The sequence below is a fragment of the Mesocricetus auratus genome, unplaced genomic scaffold (assembly GCF_017639785.1).
Source record: "Mesocricetus auratus isolate SY011 unplaced genomic scaffold, BCM_Maur_2.0 Super-Scaffold_100006, whole genome shotgun sequence".
Classification (NCBI taxonomy): Eukaryota; Metazoa; Chordata; class Mammalia; order Rodentia; family Cricetidae; genus Mesocricetus; species Mesocricetus auratus.
The window spans coordinates 94917953-94940288 of record NW_024429190.1 but is presented as its reverse complement, the minus strand read 5'-3'; the positions used below and the strand labels follow the sequence as shown (position 1 = coordinate 94940288).

The 22336-nt window shown below is 38.7% G+C and overlaps 1 protein-coding gene across 12 annotated transcripts in view; it reads right to left on the bottom strand.

Moving 5' to 3' along the window:
• Positions 1 to 22336, bottom strand: part of Ccser2 (coiled-coil serine rich protein 2) — a 110248-nt gene that overhangs the window by 43805 nt on the left and 44107 nt on the right. For 10 of the 12 annotated variants that reach the window (XR_002384355.2, XM_021231533.2, XM_040747677.1 and 7 more), the window contains 2 exons: positions 19332 to 19422; positions 11595 to 11757 (listed from right to left, as the gene is read on the bottom strand). Coding sequence is in view for 11 of the 12 variants with exons in the window: in XM_021231533.2 (XP_021087192.1) it covers positions 11595 to 11757; positions 19332 to 19422 (254 nt within the window). In the remaining variant the exon portion in view is untranslated. Of the gene's footprint in view, positions 1 to 5891; positions 5931 to 6560; positions 6679 to 11594; positions 11758 to 12377; positions 12527 to 19331; positions 19423 to 22336 lie in introns of those variants that run through there. The other 2 variants (XM_021231531.2, XM_013118820.3) reach the window with 2 other exon arrangements.

The following is a 22336-nucleotide window of genomic DNA, read 5'->3' as shown; positions in this document are numbered from 1 at the left end:
CTTGACAAGGCTCTAACTTATAACTATACTCACATCCCTCTTTCTGTACTGGTCTTCGGCTTCTGATGCAAACCATCCTAAATCCATAGCTAAGTAATGAAGCAACAATAGTTCCCAATGTAGACACACTTTTAGACTATCATTTAAGCTAATAAAGTCATTTCTTTGTTCTTTCCTTATACTGCCAATAAAGCATCTTTACTAATAATGGTTTAAGCAAGGATTTACCAGAGTCTGATATACACCAAGTATTTCCTAATCACAAATTACAGATTAGAAAAATCAAAGCCTACTCTTTGAGCCATGGACAAGACGCTGGCTTGATTCTCGCCACCACATAAACTGGGTGTGTTGGTACAGTCCTATAATCTATCATCACTCAGGTGGTATTAGGCCAGGGGATAAGAAGTCCAAAAGTTATACTCCTTAGCTACACTGCAAGTTTGAAGTAAGCCTGAACTACATGAGAAGCTGTCTCAGAAAAGCAAAAAGTTTATCTTTAAAACTTTAAGCCTGATGTGGACATCTATGCTTGTAATCACAGCTCTGAGGCAAAAGGAGTGGGAAAACAAGGCCTGCTTGAGCTACAAAGTAAAACCCATCTCAAAACTAAAAATAAAAAAGCTGAATCTCTCTTCAGTTTCATCCCATAATATCCATGCAGAATAAGAGAAAAACTACGGATGATATATTTCATGGGAATGTAAAATATAATGTGTTAACCAGAATCGGTAGCTTAAACATTATTGCATCTACATTGTACATAATTACAGATGGTTATTAAAGTATGACAAGTACATGAAATCTCAATATAACATAGTACACTTAGAAATGACTTCTCCAATATGATGGCCATAGTCATATACTAGAAATGAAGCTAAATTCAGTGTATTACATATGTAAAAATCAGTGTGTTGGATTTCCACCCTCGTGAAGACAGAAATATGGTATCTACTTAAGCTTCTGTTTTTCAACAAATATTACCAGAACTCTTAGTATTTATTGTAGGGAATTTTCACAAGATTGTTTTTCTCTGAAATCACTAGTTCAAATTTCAGGATTCTCCTAAACTAAGGCAAAAATCTTCAAGAATTGTTTTTTTTGGGGGGGGGGGGTTGAGACAGGGTTTCTCTGTGGCTTTGGAGCCTATCCTGGATCTAGCTCTTGTAGACCAGACTGGTCTGCAACTCACAGAGATCCGCCTGCCTCTGCCTCCCGAGTGCTGGGACTAAAGGTGTGTGCCATCACCGCCCAGCTAATCTTCAAGAATTGTTAAACCACAAATAATATCTTACTTGGTACCATAATTGTGTATATTTTTTCAGCAATTTTGAATTTTAAATTATGAATCTTAGGATTTATACATCAGCAAATTAGTATAGATTTACCCACCTATGATTACATTCTGGCAAAAACATCTACTAGTAGAAAACTAACAAGAATTAAGACAAAAATACGGAATAACCTAGTAACTAAGTAGTAGATATGAAAATAGCAGCATTTCTGAGGGAATAAGCAAATTGGGGATTTTCCTAGGGTAGCAAAGTCTCAGGAAAGTAGGAAGTTAGAGCTTGAACTAAAAGGCCAAGGCTTCATGGGTGAAAAGAGTAAAGGGTAATGGCTCAAAGTAAAAGGAGACTCTTCAAAATGACTTATGACGCCATTTGAATCCAGTTTCTTCTTCAACCCTTTTCTCCAAACCTGTCTCCCTCACAGACACTTCTTAACAGATAATTACCCACAATTCCCAAAGCACATTACAAAATGTCCCTCATTTTTCCAATGGTTCTTGCTAATCTACTCATCCTGGCCTCCCTCCACTCATATCTCAACAACTCCTTGTCATTTTAGTTAGCTGATCCTTCCTTCTGGGACAGCTTCCTACCCACCCCCCCACACACACCCCTCAGGTAGGACACAGTACACTGTGTAGGTTTTTCATGGCTGGCAAGTGTGTACTTCACGAAGAAAGAGACTATTTTCTTATTCCTATGACGTGCATAGGGATGTATTACTATTACTATTGCTGTGAATAAGGAGAATGGATTTTAACTACCAATTTGGAAATTTTTGTTTGTTTTTTAAGCTTTCATCTCTGAGATTCTATAATTCTATAGCTGTGACATGGAAAAAAGCATTCTTTAACAATTATGATTTAGGGCTAGAGACATGGCTCAGTAGACAGCAGCACTTATTCTTGCAGAGGATCTGGGTTCGATTCCCAGCACCTACATGTTCTCATAAAAATCCTTAACTCCAGCTCCAACGGATCCAAGGCTGCCTTCTCCCCTCTTCAGGTACAAGGTACAGGTATGCATATGGTGTACATACACTCATACAGGTATACTATGGGTATGAGGGGCGCTGGGAGAACAGAAAAAAATGTGTAAAGATCACTAACCAAAACAAAGGCTCCATTAAAAATCCTTATAGAAACCTATTACTCTGTGAGTTGAAGTATGAATTTAAATGGAGGTATCTTGTGTGGGTAGATGCAGTGATTTGAAAGAAAATGGCCCCCAAAGGCAGTCACACTATCAGGAGGTGTGGCCTTGTTGGAGTATGTATGGCCTTGTTGAAGGAAATGTGTCACTGTAAAAAGATCTCACATATGCTCAGAGCCATGCCAGTGAGACAGACCACTTTCTGTTGCCTGCAAGTCAAGACACAGGACCATCTCCATGTCTGCCCAATGCCACCATGTTGCACCACAATGATAATGGACTAAACCTCTCAAGATATAAGCACCACAATTAGATGTTTTTCCTTTATAATAGTTGTGGTGGTCATGATGTCTTGTCACAGCAACAGAAACCCTAACTAAGACAGTAGGCAATGCTTCCTTAAGAAGAAATGAGTTATTAAATGAAAATCTCAGTGACAGGTATGGGATACTTCCTTGTGAGTCAGGGAGGCCCCAGAGGTTTCCCAAAACAATACAGGCTATTAATTACCATTATTCTTGTTTTCACACTATAACTTGATGCCAAGATCCTATTGCTGAAGACACAACACACTTTGGTTGCAGGACAAAAAAAAAAAAAAATCAAGCTGGAACTGACCTAAAAACTTCTTCCTTGCTGTCTAGATAGGCTTACTAGGGTATAACATTAATCAGTGGACTTATTCTGCAGCAGGCCCTGCATGCTAAAATACTGACCTGTCAGGAACCATGTGCCCACTGGTGCAGTGTCTGACAGTTATGAGGTGGCTAACAGCCTTCTAATTGGAATCAAGGTCTGTTCCACAGGAGAGAATTCATGCCTGGTATAATAATCTGTTCAAAAGCCCATATCTATAGAGGTCAGAGGATGGAGCCTATTACTACTGTTTTGCTAAATGGACATGAAGTCAAATTACCTTCTAAATATCTGTTCAGTAAATTAATGTTGCTCTCAGTCTTGGTCAGAGAAGCTTCTTACTGTATTAAGTAGTAGTCAGTACGAGACTCGCAACTGGTCAGTGCTGGGAGTGATTGTTGAGTGCTCAGTCCTACACAGGGCATACACATCAACCCTGCAAAGGCTCAAGAGTATTGCAGACTAGAAGGGCAGAAACAACTCAAGAGCTGGAAGATGGAGAAGAATGCTGTGAAATGCTGTCTTGTGAATACGGCATGACCACAGCACTCGTGAATGCGCAGGAGCTATGGTTACCTACACAAAATCAAACAAGTCAACATTCCAGTACACACTGGGGAGGGGCTCATGAGCTTCATCCCAGCTAAGGAGCTAAGGAAAAGTCATTTTTCTTCAGGGGTCTGGCTGATGTTAAGTGCCAGTGTTGTAGTGGATGGCTTCATACCCATGTTCATGCCAACAGCATGAAGTTATTTTTAAAAAAAAGAAAGGAGGAAGAGGAAAAATAAAAGGAAAAGAAATGGAGTTGGGAGGGGCAAATGTTAAGGGATCCAGGCAGAGAAGATAGGAGGGGAAAACTGGAGTAGATATGACCAAGATTTGCATACATGTATGAAACTGTCAAAGGACAAAGATATTCTAAAAACTGTTCTCATTAAAAAATATACTACCCTTAATTATTTTTGCCACATGAGTAAAAGAAAAACTAGACAGGAACGCTCCTAAAGAAAGCGCTCTATAGCATGACAATAAAGATTACACTAGGTTCACAGACGTGACTGGGTTCACAGGGATGAAAGCCACTTATGCACAGAACTCAGGAGTTTCAAGAGAAGAGACAGGAAGTATTCATCACTAACTGGATATATGAATTAAGAGCTGCCTTCTAGAAAAGGCACATTAAAGACCCAGCCATTGCCTTGGATTTGGATTCAAATTCTATCTAACAATAGCCACTAAAATTACTAATTAAAATATAAGTCCTTTACCAACAGGGTCATATTTTATTTATTTTTAAATGTTTTGCACAGATCTTGAGTTGGAAGTCTCCATTATTATTTATCAGCCATATAACACAGGGCAAGTGACATAGTTTCTGTACACTTCATTTTTATTGCCTACAAATTAATGAGGATAGTAACACAATTATTTCTCTAGACTGGCATAATAATTAAATCAAGTAATATGTTAAAATGTTTAAAATATTACATGATATATAGTAAATACTAAATAAAACCAAATTGTTACTACACTATTAATAATTTTCAACTTCCTTTGGAACAGAAATGTCAAGCATACCACATCCCTTTCATTTATATTTACCAACAGTAAAGATATGGACATTGGCATATTAGCTTTATAATTGTGTTTTGTTGCCAAACCATCTAGTTATAGTATAAACGTTCACTAGAAGTCTAAAGGCTGGTGGAAAACACAGATATAACCATGAAGGCTGGGAGACAGCAGACACGGAAGGAAGAGAAACCATGTATGTGATGGAAAATTTAGAAACTGCAGGACAGATGACAGTCTTCAGGTTTCTAAATTGCCTGATGATATTAATTACATATGACAAAGAATCCTGGAAACAGAAAGGACTTAAAACACTTTCTAGGAATAAAGCTCACATCCAGGAGCAAAACGAATAAGAGAGTGAAAAACAGGCATGAGAGAAAAGACAGCTCCACCCACTGCACGCCACTGTCCTTTGACAGGTATAATTAATTAATTCTACAGCTGTGAACACGCCAGCGGTCACAGATTTCTAAGACAGAACCAGACACAGCAACACAGAAGAAGGGAGTCTCAGGCAAGACCACAATCTACGACAACTATGTGCCAGTCACAGAGGCTGTGGGCAGTCACAGAGTAGTGATAAAAACCCAACAGTAATGATGTGGGCAAGAGCAATAATGAGTTACAGAAGCACGAGAAGAAAAATAAATGCCCACCATCACCAGTTAATACTGTTCTGTAAGTCAGCCAATTAAATCAAGATGAGAAAAAACCTCGCGGGATTTAGAGAAGCTAGAGAAAGAAAATCTTTGGAGTGGTATCTTTAGAAATCCAAAATGAATTTGAAGCACCACTTGCCATCCCATCCACCAGCCTAAAGAAAGAACGATTACATCACTAAAGAACTACTATAATTTTATAGGGAACTTCCCAAATTACATGCCATATGTATAACTTAGTTTCTTAGTCTTCCCCACTTTCAAAATGCTGTGACTATAACACTGGCAGGTAAGCATATGTATGGGTATGAGACGTTTATTTTTCTTTATTCTCTAAGTCACAATTTTTATTTCAAATTTAATCTTTAATATGTTTCTCACCACTAAAAAACTTCGACATAGAAGTTAAATATTCTTTTTTGGTAACAATCTTATTCTTTAAATGCTACATTTGACCCAATCCTAATCAATATTCTAGGATGTTACCTTGTGGATACCACTGAAGTGATTTGACAAAGTGATTTGACAAGAAAAACATCAGCTAAAATTGAAACTCACCCACTTTGGAACTTCCTATCTGAAGCTATGATAATCACAGCAGTATGGAATTGGTGAACTAAGAGACAAAAACATGAAAAAAAGGAAACAGTCTAGAAATGATCAATAAATACAGTCACCTACTCTTTGAAAAAGCAGCAAAGGCGATTCAATAGATGGCCTTTTGAAAGATGAAACCAAGGAACAAGACATCTATATGCAAAACAAAAGGCCTTCACAAAAATTAATCCAAAACTAGTTACAGACATCAATGTAAAATCCAGAACTATAAAATTACTGCGGTACAGGAAAAGAAAAACCCTATTGTGTCTTGGGTTTGCAAATGTTTTTAGACACAGTGTGCGTGCGTGACCACATACACACATTCCAAGGAAGAAGAACTATACTGAAACTTTATTTCCAAAAGTCATCTGCAAATTTTAAAAATAAAAAACACCACTTAGAAAATTAGAGAAACCACAGACTGGGAGAAAGTATTTCCTTATACATGTATCTGATACAGGACTAGTATCTCAAATATATAAAGAACTTAAAATTCAACAATGTGAGAATAACTCAATTTACAAATTGGCAAAGATCTGGACACCTTAGTAAAGAAGAGACACGGATGGAAAACAAGCAACTGGAAAATGTTCAGCATCTTATTTCATTAGAGATTTGCGAATTAAAACAAGACACTACTACATACCGAAGGCTTAATGTCCAAGCCACAACACCCAGTGCCAGTGAGGGTGTGGGCCACCAGGAGCTCCCATTCACTGCAGGCAGGAATGCAAAGTGGCAACAAGCCACAGCACAAACAAATCCTGGAGAGGGGAGATCTGATTTGAGTATCTTGCCTACTTTATGTAAAGTAAAGAATGATATTCACTTAATTCTTAATGTGACAGAAAATGGGAGGAAGGAGAAAATGAGTAGTGGAAATAAACTGGAGTGAGGATCTGAAATTTCCAAAGTTAATGAAATATTAATCTGCATATCCAAGAAGCTCAAGGGGATGATAAGTTAAAGACAAAATCTATCTGTGAGAAGCCAAAGTCAATGTGAGTGTCCTTTAAACGGTAAGTAAGGTGACTCATGATATGAAAGAAGTGTTAATAAGAGTTGATTTTGCATCTGGAAATAACAGGGCAAAATTTTGCTAGGGTCAAAAACTTACAAGAAAGACTATCAACAAAGCATTCTATATTTAGCAAAGTAATCCTTTAAAATAAAGGAAAATTTAAAGAAGTCACTCTAAATAAATAAAAACTATGAGAATTTGTTGCTACCCAACCTTCCTTCCTTACAAGATACAGTGAGGAAAGAGAATTCAGTACTTCTTTAAGTTTGGCTTCAGGAACAAACATGTCAGACCAGCAGATCAACAAGGAGTCAAATGCCTTGGGCAACAATTTACACTAAGACCTAACATGCATCTATAGAATGCCTACAGATATTAAATTAGTAACAAAAATATTGCCACAAAGTAAAGCTCAGATCAGAACTCTTCCACAAAATACTGGTGGAACACTTCCCAATTCATTCTAAATGGCCCAGAACCAAAAACAAATCCAAACCCATCTCAAAAGAACTAAACTAGTATTTACGAGTAGTTAAAAATTCACAGCACACAGCAATGTAAAAATTACATACCATAAGCAAATGGTTGACTGAGAAATAAATGGCTGGCTCAGCATCTAGAAGTCATGTGATATACTGTATTAAAAGGATGAAAGGAAGGGAAAGACATCTCAATGGACACTGGAAAAGCATTAGATAAAATCCAGCATGCCAACAAGATAAAAATGTTCAACAAAGGATCAATGGAAGGGAATATCTTCAGATTGATAAAGGAAATATGGTTGGAGAAAAAAACAAAGAAACAAAACAATCCCATTCTTGACCTTAAAAGATGTTTTCCCCCTGATGTCGAAAAAAAAAAAAAAAACCATAGTTATTGGCTCTTACTACTTCTATTCAATACCATGCCAAAAGATGTAGCCATATCAATTGTGCAAGAAAGAAAACTACACAGATTGAAAAGGAAAAAGTAAAACTATCTGTTCTCGGATGACAAAGTATAAATAGAAAATCTTAAGAGCTCATGAAAAGCTACGAGTCATTTGCATAACAATGGAGTTATTCATGGTGTGTGAAAGCTAACAATAATGGAGGACAGTAAGCCACGATTTTTATGAAATATACATGAAGGGATCCATGAAAAGGAGCTGATTCAGCTAAACAGCCCAAGTCTCAAAACAGCAACTTAAAAATACTTCATTCGGGAAGTGACAATGAAGAGTGAGGACAAAGACACACCCCCATATCCAAACAGTAAAATATTAGGACTCCTAGAAAATAAGAATCTTGCCTGCAAAAATGCTACGGTGAAAGTGTGAAAGAAATACATTTAGTTAAGTGCTAGATTTGTTATAATTAGCATAACCACAAGGAGGGCAAGGCTGTAAGTTTATTAGGGTAGAGAGAAGTCTAGATAGCATAAAGTTTTAGGAAAAGGGAGCTCTTGGGAGAAAACCACGGAACAGTCAGATCCGTCATTCTGAACCACTAATGCCCCAACAAACCTAAGTTATGGCTAAGACACAATCTGTGATGAACTATGATAACAATAGTGGCTAAGCACCAAAAGACAGGGAACCAGTACTCATGTTAACTAGGAAGAGGGACTTGTACACGATATTAAAAGAACTAGAGGTTTGTACTCTCAAACTCTTTAACACTAACGTGAAGACACAGTTCCAAGGCTTGCTGTGGAAGGTTTTTTTTTGTGACATGCATCATTGTAATTGCCTCCGGCATAGCTGGAAACCCCGGGACAAACACCGAAGCTGGAAGGTATAGTGAACCAGTCAACCTATGAGCCTCAGCATTATCAGCATACTCCTTAGAAAACTCTATGCTGAATAAATCAGATTAGCAATCTGTAAAAACATTCTGTGCATCTCTCTCTCCTCACTACCAACCACTAGGAAGTGACAATTCACAATCACAAGTGCCTTAAAGCGTACACACTCTGAGGGGGATTTGTGGTAATGCTTTGGGGAATGTTACATATTATCTTTCACTGACTTCTGCAACATCACAATTTATAGAAACAGGCATAATGCAGCCACCATTTAAACAATTTAATTTGTTCATTCCTATATTTATCTGACCTGTTAATATGTAGGGAATTAGAGTTTAGGGTTCTGGACTTTGGAGAGGGAGAGGGGGGTTATTTTCTAACTTTTCTGGTAGATGATTACACTCAAGTCTTGGTTGGACCATTTCTAAGGACAGAGACAATTACCTCCATTTTACCCACTCTATTTCTGATAGTCTGAGTCATGTCTCCTTCATTCTGCAATTTGTCTCCCTTTATCTTAAACTACAGATATGACAGTTCTGTTGTCTGTCACAGAACATGTCACTCATTCTTCCAAATCAACAAGAAATCCAGCTATGGTAAACTTGAAGAGTGGGAGTCTGAAAATGCCGGGCTCTATCACAAAAACTCTGCAACTGCCCTTGTGCCAGGCTGAGGCTCACTCTCCTTCAGACACTACATTATCCCTCAGCAGTCTCCAGTCAGACCTGCAGACCCACTCAAAAGTAACCACTTACTCCGTGCTCTCCTAGATAAAACATACAGAGAGAGAGAGAGAGAGAGAGAGAGAGAGAGAGAGAGAGAGAGAGAGAGAGAGAGAGAGAGAGAGCTGCTGCATGCTCACTCCTTCATTAGGCACACACTGTGACAGAGGTAGCACTGCACTCTGAGTGCCCACACGCTTGTCTCCACAGACATGTATACTATCCATCGGTGCATGAAACAGCACATGCACAAGAGTCTTTCCTACCTTCAGTGTAAAGCTGTCTACTATGAAGCTGTATCAATGCAGAATTCTTCTTATCATCTTTAATATAACAGTCCAAGAAGTCACTAAAAATTCACAAGTTCCACCTCTCACACTATCTCCAAATTCATACCAGTTTAAGACTTTAGAGGACTGTTTAAAACATGGCTACCAATGAGTGTTTATTAAGTGAATGAACAAATTTTAAAACTAAGCATTTTTATGGTTTGCCTATGACATGTCTCTCACAGGCTCATGTTGTGTTTGTTCCCAGATGATAATGATAGTCAGGCTGGACAATACACAGGAGGAGGGGACCTGGTAGAAATAAACTATTAAGGTTAAGCTTTTAAAGGCTGTACCTGGTAGCTCCAGCCTCATTCTCTGATTCCTAGTTCGCAGTGAGAGGAGGGACCTCCATCACATGCTCCTAACACCAGGAGCTGCCTCACCGCACCTCCCCTGCAATGATGGACTCAAAGTCTCTGAAACTGCGTCAAAACAAACATATCCCCTCTATTAGCTATTTCTGTCAGGTATTGTAGTGACAGTGAAGCAAAAGTAACTTATACTGACACGCTTACTACTTACTTAGGCATCATGTACCTGCCTTCATTTAACTTATTGTAAAGACATACCAAGATTACAGAAGCAAGATCACCATTAGAATAATGAAGTTGAGCTCTACATAAGGCTTTTGCCTGACAGGATCAACTCTCAGATACCTAGAGGAAGTACTGCATGGATTCTTCCACACTGCACAATTATATGCTTCTATTTACTTACTCCAATAGAAGGTTTTCATTGACCCTGTTTTTCTTAATCCACTAAAAATATTTTATTAGACTAGAATTAGTTCATCTTAGACAGAAAAACATAATGAAGAAGAATTAAGATAGTTACTGTGCCACTCAGGACTTGTCCAGTGTATGTCCAAAGTACTCTTCTTAGACCTCATACATGACAACTCCCTCTGTATTTGTAGTATAAGGTGAATAAATCCAGAGAAACAAATCTCCATCTTAAGCACACTTTGATCTTTACTTTTGCTACAAGAACCCTTAGCAACAACTTTGTTTCTTATTTTAGGGGGTACAGAGGGCCATATGATTCCCTTGCATCATTTCTTCACCTCAGTTTAATTATTTGCACTATAATATGTTCCAGGATAAACCATAAACCACTTGTGGAATGAGACAGTCAAAATATTTAAGTTAAAAAAATGTCATTGCAAACCACAAACCAGGTAGAGTAAGCACCTTTATCCTGATCCATGAATACTCACAGAAAAGTATTTTTAAGCCTGCTCACGAATGGTAGATTGAAGACCGAATTGTGCAGAGGGTTAACTAAACCAAGCTTGCAAAGCTAATCTATAACAGGTGAAGCTCTGACCCGAGGTGTGAATGGCTGTGAGCCCTTTATACTACATGGTCTGATCCAATTTCATACTTTATCCTTTAAAATGGAAGTACTTCTGGTGTCATGTTGCATCCCTTAGCAGTATTTGTGAAATTTTACATGTTTACCTTATAAGCAAAATAAGGCCAATAGCTTAGTAGTTACTTTGTACAATATATTTTTTTTAAATTTTAAACAAAGTCAATATTCATCAATTCCCAAATGTGAATTCTCTCCCACACAGTTATATCACAACTTAAAAAGTCTTTATAGTAGATGTGAATGCAATTTGTAAATCTACAATAAAGCTACTGAAAAAAAAATGAGTCCAACTAAGAAAAGTTTAATTGTTATAACAATTACATATCATACATAACCTGAACTGACTCAGGTGCCTTGAAAACCAGGCAAAATCAGCTTGGAGAAAGAACTGAGTCAAGCCAAGCAGAGGACAGAGGTAAAGCTGCAGCGAGAACAGCACTCACCTGCTCAAGTCACTTTTCCCATGGTGATGATAGTGATCAGGGTGGCTAAGGTGGTAATGCTCCTGTCCACTCCACCGCTGGGGTGCTCTTTTCCAAAATCCGTCCTGTGACTGTCGTACATTTCTGTCTGCTCGGTCAAAGCGGTTCATATTGTCACACTCCACTAGGCAGGTTAAAAAGTAACAGACTGTAAATATGTGCACACTCTATAAAAACTTAACTATGCCCTGATAATTAAATGCTGCTGAAAATATTTTTAATACACCAGTCATGTATGCTAAATAATCACAAAGTAAAGTTTTCCAAAGGAAATCAATTCTTACAGTGGAAACTGAACTTTATACCTTCACACATAAGTAAATTATAATACTTCTGTATGCAACACTTAAGTTAATAACTAACTGTTGGGCTGTTTTAAAACAAGGAGCACTTTCCTGAGATCAACACTGCGTGTTCCAAATACAAGCAATCAGGACAGGAAAGTGGACATCTTAAGAAAAGCAAAGGGTCCATTCTTAGAAATGAGTGCCGCAATTAAGCTGCTCAGCCTCAAGAAGCACAAATTAACCCTTCATCCTGGACGATCGTGTTTTCAAATAAAACTCACACTTTTAAACAGTAAGCTGCTCCGATCTGCCCACAACACAACAGAGCTGGCTCAGAAAGACAGAAATGCTACTGAAAACAAAGCCGGTACTTTGTAACAACAAATAGTCCACTCCTAAAATCCAGATACCACAAAAACTCCAAGAATCCCTGAAGCACCCAAGCTTCTTCACTCACCCAAATGCGCGGCTCTCACATCTCTGAGAACTCTCTGAGAAAGCTACTTGGTACAAGGGAGACATTGTGCTGCCGGCTGCCTACTCAGACATAGTTGCACACAGGCGCTGCTCAAACAGGCCTTCCTTCCTGCTCCACTCCCAGCCCTCCCTGTGGGAAGCAAGCCCAGCCTGCCCTGTGACTCCATCTTCTCTCAATGCTTACATAGCTACTGAGTTAGGACTGTTACTAAAAATACTCCTAAACACTATCCCAAGCCACGGAACAGGAAGGGCTTCTCCAGTCCAAAAACTACATGAAGAAGTTCAGAATTTCTTATGATAAAGAACCTTACATATCAATATAATAGTGTTTTTTAAATTAACTTATTTTAAGTGGCTGTTATCATCAGTCAAAAACTTGGATTTGAAATTTGCTAATTGTTTTACTACAGAGAAAATGAAAAGGCTTCCCATCTATAAAAGGATGATGCAGAAAAAACAAAAGCAAGCAACTTAAGCATACTTTTGTAAGGACATGGAAGTTTTGTTTGCATTAATGAGGAATCAGTGAACACTAGCATAGTTTGTAGAGATAGCTTTTAAAAGAAGTCTAACATATGAAATTACTCCCAGTAACTTGTTAATTTATTGTTAAAATCAAGTTGAATTTGCAGTTATGGATAATAAATGGTATGATGACCACTATGTTGAAAAATATCAGTAGAAATGAGGTGGCAAAGGAAAATTTTTAAGTAAACTTTAAGGTTTCAAGCTAATTTCAGTTTAGTTTCTTTGGTAACACCATCAAACTCACAGCTGCATTACACTCATAGATACATTCACTGAGGCCCCCAGAGTATCCACCTAGCAATTAAGCTAATACACATCTACTTTTAAATATTTTTCCTTAATTTAGGAAGAGAAATTTCCAGTACCAAAGGAATCAATGTTGTTGTTAGAATGACCTGCATATTCTCAGAATGAAAATCAGCACAGAGCAAAGACTAGCAAGAAGGAAGCAAGCCAATTATTAGAGCAATTCCAGAGCACAAGCTACCGTGTGGCTTTGGTGAACAGACTCCAAATCAGGGCTCCTTACTTACCTTGGAATTCATTCCTAACGTTGGGTTAGCAGGAAAGACAAACATCCACCACTACAGCAAAAGATTAAAGTTCACATCTAGATCTAATTTCTACAGAGGATCCTGACTCTCCCGAGAGTGCTGTCCTATGCACCTTCCTCAGACTTCTGTCCATCAAGCACACGCTTACAAACTTGGAACCTAGCTAAGATGGTAACATTAAAATATTAGTGGTGGTTACCTAGGCAAGATTAAGGTATTCCTTGACAGAATAAAATATATAAAATAGAAAAAAAATGGGAACAACAAAATCACAAGAGGGAGATTGATAAAAATCTGGTTCTTGGGTCTAACAAGAGCAGCACATACATTTTAACAGGGAAAATAAGTTCCCCTGAATGTGTAATGCTGCAAGGCTGATGGTACCTGTACTACATCACTGACAAAGACTAAGGGCAATCCTAAAGCTATCTCAGCTGCAAACTACGAAAGCCAAGATGCTGACCCAAAAGCACCTTTCGGTCAGACCAGACCAGACCCGAACTATGACCTGAAGCTATGTCTGGAGAGTAGTCTTCTTCCTGCTGAAGGTCACTAGTTCCAATGGCAAAAAGTAGCATTTGTTAGTTCTAGGACTGTAAAAGACAGACAGCATTGGTGTTCTAACCCACTGAAGATGGGAAGAATCTAATTAGCTAATAGAGGTATATGATATATGGATCCTGTCATGCTGGGTGTCATTTTTCATTGTTTGATGAAGGAATAAAACATGATACCCAATTTATCCTAGATTTTTTTCTCTTACATTAGAGCTTTCAAGTCCTAAGAGAGATAATGATGACACAGGTAGTAATTTTTATATAAGTAATTGGATGAGAAATAGGATGACATTATAACTGACAAAACCCAAGGAGGCTTTACATTATCAAGAAAGTTTTCAACTGTAATTAAATGTTCAAAAAGAAAAAATCATTTAAATGAAAAAAATCATAAACTGAATTACTTAACATGATACTGGTACAGAAAGATAAATTTCTAGGAAAAACACAAGTAACTGGAAGCAAACAAGAGTAAGATGAGCCTCATGTATCTTAATACAAACTGTAGCAAAAATGTGGCCGTATGGATTTAAACATGAGCTAAATATAATTTAGTCAGTAATTGAACTTTGTGTGGCATTCAGTAAATAATTAGAAAAACATCTTTCAAAGTCTAAAGTCTAAACAGAATGACTAAAATGATTAACAGTATACAGAGAAAGTATTCACTAGGGCAATCCACTAACCTGAGGATTACACTCTAATGTGCCAAATGCCAGGTGTGTATTTGTGGGCGATGGCTGGCCATCAGAATTTCCTAGACAAGGGGAAAAGGCAACACAGCTGCGTTTCTGGCATACCAGAACTACTGAGAAACACTCTACAACACAAAGAGGCCTACAACAGAAGAACCAATTGCAAACATCCAATAGCCTTCCAAAAGAAATTCAGATTGCAAAACTGTTTCCTTATGAAATTCCTTGGTCTACTAATTCAGGTCAAGGTTTAAAAAGAAAAAAGAAGAGCTTGCAAAATTAAAAAAATTCTGTCACTAAGTGCAAGCCTTCTAACTCACAACTCAAGCCTAAACGGTTCATGATTCCTCACCCACAATTCCACATCCCTTTGATTTCCTTCTGAATGACCTCTCCCTCTGACCTGTTGCCACTCCTTTTAAATGAGACAAAAGCCTAAATGCGATATCTAGTAAAGCTAAAGATTTTCAGAGCAGGGAAAACTGTATACAGTCTGTTCTCAGCTCAGAGGGCATGGCTAAATAATTTAAAAGGTCTAAATGGCATTGGAAAAAATCCCCAGAGAAATCTAGACTTAGGAATCATAATCTAGTGCTGGAAGATCAACTTGCTCATAATTAAAAGATTCTCTAAGAAAAAACATAAAGATACAAAACACATTAAGAATGTGACAGTAGTTTATGAGCCTGTGATGGCAGAAAGGCATGGGGGGTGTTCGGAAGCAGAGACAGGCAAACCTCAGTGAGTTGATGGGCATCCTAGTCTACATAACACATTATAGGTCAGTCAAGGCTACACAATTAGTCCCTATCTCAAAAAAAAAATCAAACAAATAAAATCCTACAATGGAGTTCAAAAGACAGTATAGAAAAGGATTTTCTAAATCTTTTCTGTGAACACATATTGAGCTCTGATTTGAACCTGCAAGGAAGAGGGGGAGAGGTGACAGTTACATTCACTGCAGACACCAGGGTCAGTGAACACCATCAGAAAGCATTCACAAGACTCCAAAACAAATGTTACCCCATCTTCCTCACCTTCTATGAAAACCTTCAATAAAAAACATTAGAGAAAACCACCAGAGTCCCAAAGCTTGAAGATCTTGGATGAGCCAAAGAAAAAAGCAGAATGGAGCACGAATAAAATAATATCCTACACAGCAGACAGACGCTCTGTCTGTCACTCAGAGGGGGGACAACGGGTCTCTGAACACCCTTTCCTTTCCACAGACATTAGGGAGAGAAAAGGAAAACTTGGCAATTAATGAAGTGTCCTTAGAGGAAGTAGAACACTTGACTGCCGGCATTTGGGCTCCACACAAGCTTCTCAAAAAACTTAAAGGAGCCTTGCAAATGTTTTATTTTTATCTAAAACCATCTTATTATAATAAACTTCCAAATAAAAACATGGCACAACTAGATTAAGGTAGCCACTCAGCCATGGGATTCACAGGGTTTTTTTCACTCTCACTATCAATTATATTTTAATGTACTTATCCAACAGAAAGTAAGAAAAGACTATGACAGAGTTAAAATCAGAAAAACACTTGGCTTTATATCCTCTTTAATTGCTCATGTGGCCTTTGACCTGCATTCTGTCCTGCATCACCTGCCTCTGTCCTGCTCTTCTCAGTCTCCTTACAAATATTATAGCACTTGCAGCTATAAGCATGCAAATGTTTTACTTACTGACCAGTAAGTGATCAATTGTTCTACTAATATACATAAACTATAACAATAACCTGAACGTCATTACTGTTATATACCCATCCAAGGGTCACCAAAACACTCAGAAGTGAACATCTCCAAATCCTAGACTGTAACTGTTCAGCAAGCATTAGACTAACACACATTCTTTCCTCCCCTGGCACAGACAAAAAGACCAACACATAAATGCAATTATCAGATAAGCACTTTCCTTAGGACTTCTTTAAAAGCATCAAGAAAGGGACTAGAGAGATGACTCAGTGGGAAAAATTATTACTCTGTAAGCAAGAAGCACAGAGTTCAGAGCCCTCACATACTCATACAAAAACAAAGGGCTTGGCAATGGGTGCCTATAACCCCCAGCACAAGGTGGGTGGACACTAGAAAATCCTGGTGTTCAGTGACCAGCCAGTCAGTCTGAGCAAAATGGGGAACATCAGATTCACAGAAGAAACTCTGTCTCAAACAATTAGGAGGTGAACAATAGAGGAACACACCCATTATCAACCTCTAGCCTCCGCATTGATACACATGGAAAAGAAAGTACACCCCCCCACATACATGCACACATGCTACCCAATAAACGTTTTGTAAAACAAAGGGCCACCTATTCTTAATGAGGTCATAGTAAGCTGTACCCAGATCAAATCCAAATGGAAGGTCTCACTGATTTGGCCATCTTCTTGGGCACAAACACCAATGATACTGGCAGAATTAGGGAAGCTGAAACACCCGCTGGCTCAGCAAACCAATACCTCTTCTTAAACTTGTACAACTACTTCAAATGGAAAACAGCGAATAAGCACTAAAGCCAACAGTCACCAGCATGTGAAACGATCCCTAACTTACCAGCACTTCCACTTTCTTATCCCCCAGCCATAGTAGTAACAAGTACTATTTTATTTGGGTATCTACATAGAGAACTAATTTTAGGCCCACGCTCTGCTTTCTTTAGTGTTATTTTAGTTCAAAATAGTCAATATTTGTTTGTTTTCTCCTAGGAAAACATCTATGACATATGTGCAATGTCAGTGGAGTTCATGACTATTTCTCCTGAGAATGCAACAAAGACCTCAAAGACCTGCAGCTTCTCTGCGATTCCACATCTGTCTAACATGAGAGTGGCTAGGCTGAGCTCCAGAAATGAGGTGAGATCTAAGACTGGTTTGACCTATGTTTCCTCTACCAGCTCAAAAAGGGAATAACATTTCCAAAGAGAAACTGTAGTTGCACTACTTATGCTATGACTTATTCCAAGGATGGAAATCCCTCACCCTTCCCTACCAGTCTTGAAAAAAGAATAAAAAAGCAATCGAGCATGTCACATCTCCTGTACCATTAGGTCTTGCTATTACTACTCAGTCGTTCTTCAGTGGTTTACATTTTATTTTTTCTTTGTGTGCCAGCAGAGTGTTGAACTTGGTCCCCCAGGTCACTAAGACTTCTCAACAGCAACTATGACTTCTACTACCCATTGAGGTGCTATACTGTTATAGCTCTAGAAAGTAGTGGTTCCCTAAGTACCCTCCTTAAAATCTCCCTGCACTATCCTAAGGCTGGCAGTTCAGCTCTCTGTTCCTCCTGGTGCTGGCTATAATTTTTCTTTCTCAGGACTGGAATTCCATTCTGGTTGCAGAAGTATCCCAAGTGCCAGAAGCACCACAGGAAAGTCTAACAGTCTCTACTCCTACAGTAACAATAAACAATACCCTTTGTGCTTCACTTAACAGATTTATGAATCCAAGCTTAATCATGGCCACAGACTGCCTGTTGTGAGTGGTTTCAGTCGGGTAGGCTAGGTCAAAAGACTTGCTCAGCAGAACGTGGTTAAAATGAGGGTGGTGATTCTAAGCCTAAAATGTGAATTTCTGCTCTCCCTGTTATACTTCTAAGATTTTCATAAGAATAACCACCCCAAAGTAGTGTAGAGCCTAAAATTCCTCAGGAATCTACACAGTCTCATACAATATGCCATGCCAGGTAATTCAGGATTCATGAATCAGGGAAATATATACATGTTCATTCTGCAGACTGTAACAGAGCACGTTTTTTTGTGGGATTAACACACAAAAAAAGTTCAACCAAAGGCAATCTGACTGACGTGGTGGTAAGAAGAAAGCACACTTGGAACAAACATACTCAGTTTCTGAAAACCTCCAACACTTCTAGCACCAGGGATAAAAAGAAAATCACCCTCTCTTCATACTTTCTCCCTGGCTCTGAGGAAGTCTGGGACACCACACAAATGTGTACTGAAAGGGAATCCTCAGATCTCTGGAGCCATTGTTTCCAGAACTGCAGGATTCCCAAGGGTGTCTCTGGCTCTCTTACTAGGTCCTAATATAGAAACCCTGTATATGCTATACCACTGGGGTCAAGAGTCCTTTTGTATATAGATTGTCTAAAACCTTACCTTGCTGGTTACTGGGACACAGAGAGAAAGAGACTAAAATTACGAGTAAAAGAGGAAAGATAAACTAAAATTAGGAGTCACCTTCATTCAGAAGGTGATTACTTTCCCAAAACTGACCTTAAAATAGATATCAAATTAATACATTATAATGCTTTACAAAGTAAACGCTTCTATAAATAGATTTCCTTTGGAATTCAAAATGAAGCAAAGTGAGGAAAAACTAGGTATTCAAATACACTCACACACCATGTTTAGATTAAGGTATACAACGTTGCTGAATCATACAACACAATCAGGTTTTAAACATGTAAATAAATGTAAACCTGTCTTACACCAACAGCGACTGATTCCCAATCTTGACCTAAAAGTTATCAAACTGGTTACAACCCAGCCACTCACACAACACACACACACACACACACACACACACACACACACACACACACACACACCTGCAGACTTAGCAATCTTAACTTACCATTTTCAAGAGGTGCATCCTCCGGCAAATCCACATCCAGCATAAGGTCATCATCCTCAAGATCACACGACTCAAGATTATTCAGAATATCCTATGAATAAAAGCAGGAAAATCACTGTGACCTCATCCAAGGGACACACACAGCCATTCATTTTGAAAGTATTCATCACATAGCAACTTGGATTTATTTAACATCTGTAAGAATAAAACAGTTCTGATTTTTTAAATTATTTTTAAAAATTCATCTGTACCTATACTTTGAATTTTGGATCCCCAGCTCTAAAAGGGGGAATAGCAGGATGCGGGTAAGATACAAGAAAATGAGAAAAATAAGCATCTTTCACTCAGGAGAAGAAAGGGAGGCTTAATACAGAAGCAGCAAGGAGGAGGAGGGGAAAATAACACTAGCATGCTTGAGAAAAGACAGGCAATTACTTTACATTTATCTAAAATTATAAAATACATAAAAGTATATATCTATCTATACATTATGTATTTTAAATGAAGTTGCACCACTTGCAGTGATTAACACTCCCCACGAGAACCATAGCTAACAAAAACCCCAGTGCAGGCATGAGAAACCTGAGTTGTTGGTCAAGAGTCCAAGAGACTCCCAAAGCAACACAGGCTACTGTTGTTGCCCTTGGTTACCTCCGAAGCTGGAAGTAAATCCCTACTGCTGAAGACACCATGTATTGTGGACACAGAACTCAAAGGATTTGAGTTGGAACTCACCCAAAAACCTCTTTCCTGAGGACTAGGTATTACAGTACAAGGTGATACGTGATCTGCTAAAGATGGGAAACAGGCAGTGGTCCTACCCAGCTGTGAAGCTTATGAACCACTTGTGATGCCCAGCATGGCAAGCTAAGGCACAGTTGTGGCACTCGTATTTTGGGTATTTTGGTGGTAACCAAAAGTCATCTAATTGAAGACTCACTTAACAGGAGGGAATCAGGCCTGGTATTGTGACCATACCTACTGCAATTATAGATACAGCAAAACTACTCCTGCCACTTTCCTAACTAACCACAAGTACAGTTCACCTCTCATCAGAGAAGCTTCTTTTTGCAGCAGGATACCATTACAGAAAAACCACGATTAGTCAAAAATGCAGAAAAGAACTGACTGTGGGCACCGAAATGATACACTACAACACAATTTTTACAACTAAGGCCTAGGAGACATCAAAGAAGAGAGAGCAGAAAGATTCTAAGAGCCAAAGGACCAGCAAGTCTGCTGTGAGACTGTGCTTTCTGCTTATGACAGCAAAGCTACACCTATGAAACCCAGCTTACAAGCATTTTACTGAATGAGCTGTTTCTTCAGTCTCCAAAACAAAGGTCTTTATGCTGCTCTGTTGAGTACATCAGTGGGTGTACAGCCAACATTCCATGATGGTTCTAAAGCATTAAAGGGCCTAAACCAGTTCCTTCTGCGTTTCCGTGCTTGGAACAGTGTGAAGCCTTGAAGACATTGATTCTTTTGTCTACTTTGATAACTTGGATATGATTTTATTTTATGTATATATTTTCCTACATGTGTGTCTATATACAGTTTGTGTGTCTGGTACCCTTGGAGGGCAGAAGAAGACGTTGCAACTAGAGTTAGCGATGGTTGTGAGCCACTATGTAGGTGCTGGGAATTGAACGCAGGTCCTCTGGAAGACCAGCAAGGGCTCTAAACTGCTGAGTCATCTCTCCAGCTCCACTTGCTTGTGTTTTGAATTGATTTCATATGATTATTTCTCTGACTCATATTTAAAATCCTTATTTGTTTATTTGGTTCCCCTTCTTGGACATGGAAGATTTTTAGTGAAAGTAACCGAGAGAGGCCCAGTTCAGCATGACATGCATGTGAAAGACAACCACTTTATCCAGGGTGTTCCACTTAGCACTCAAAGGAGAAAGACAGCTTTCTTTCATGTAAACAAACTCTCCAATAGCTTTTAGCTAACCTATCAGCCACTGTGTAACAGCCTTATCCAGTCCAGTGCTACCTCAGGAATAACCAGCTATGTTTCTGAATCCTATGTAGACACCCATGGTTGCTCAGTAGCAAGCTCTGTCATCTGGATCCTATATCAACCCTAACAACTCTCCCACTACAAAGCAGTCAAAACCAAAACTTCTAAACTAGTCACTTTCATATGGCTTCCATTACAGATGATAATACCTCAAGGACTGTATACTTCATTTCTTTCTATTCTGCCTTTCATGTTCTACTCAAAAGAGTTCTCTATAGGAATAAGATCTCACTCCTTTCACCTTTAGTAATAGGGCACTGTGACACTATAATGTCACAGCACAAGTGAACAGGCACTCATCCAAGAATTAAAGGAACCTATCCCATACACCACCCTTTCAGCCTCTCTTCATTAAACACGGGTTTTGGTGACTCAGGGTTGGTATACCAAATTCTACTTTTTCCTGATACCAACTACAATGACTTTTGGCACTATCTATAGTTAGGCAAAATGTTACAGGGCACAGGCTTCCACAAAAACCATACTTGAGATACTGGCTGCAGGTTGAAGGGTTCTCAAAGGTCTTACTGGGATTTGACAATTCGGTAGAACTCAAAGAACCCAGGAAAGTGATACATTTAGAATTATGGTCAAAAAATACAAACACACATACACTAAGAAAGAGCCACCACGTAAGACAAGGTCTGGAATGGTCATGAATTCAAACCTTCCATGCCCTCTCCTAATAAAGCCAGAGCGTGTCATCTCTATGGCACACTGACACAAAACAACACACACAGAGCACTGTTACAAAGATGCCACCCACGACCCGGTGTCCGGGGGGTTTTGCTGGAATTGTGTTACAAAGTCAAGACTGATTAAATTACTATCCACATGACTGAACTCTACCTCCAGCATTTTTTTTTCTCCCAGAGGCCAGCCTAATACATGGCTCAAAGCAACTCTTTTCTTATTGTTTGGTCCTTCTGGTATAACAAGCCTCTAGAACTAAACTACCTAATTAGCATAAACTCCCAGA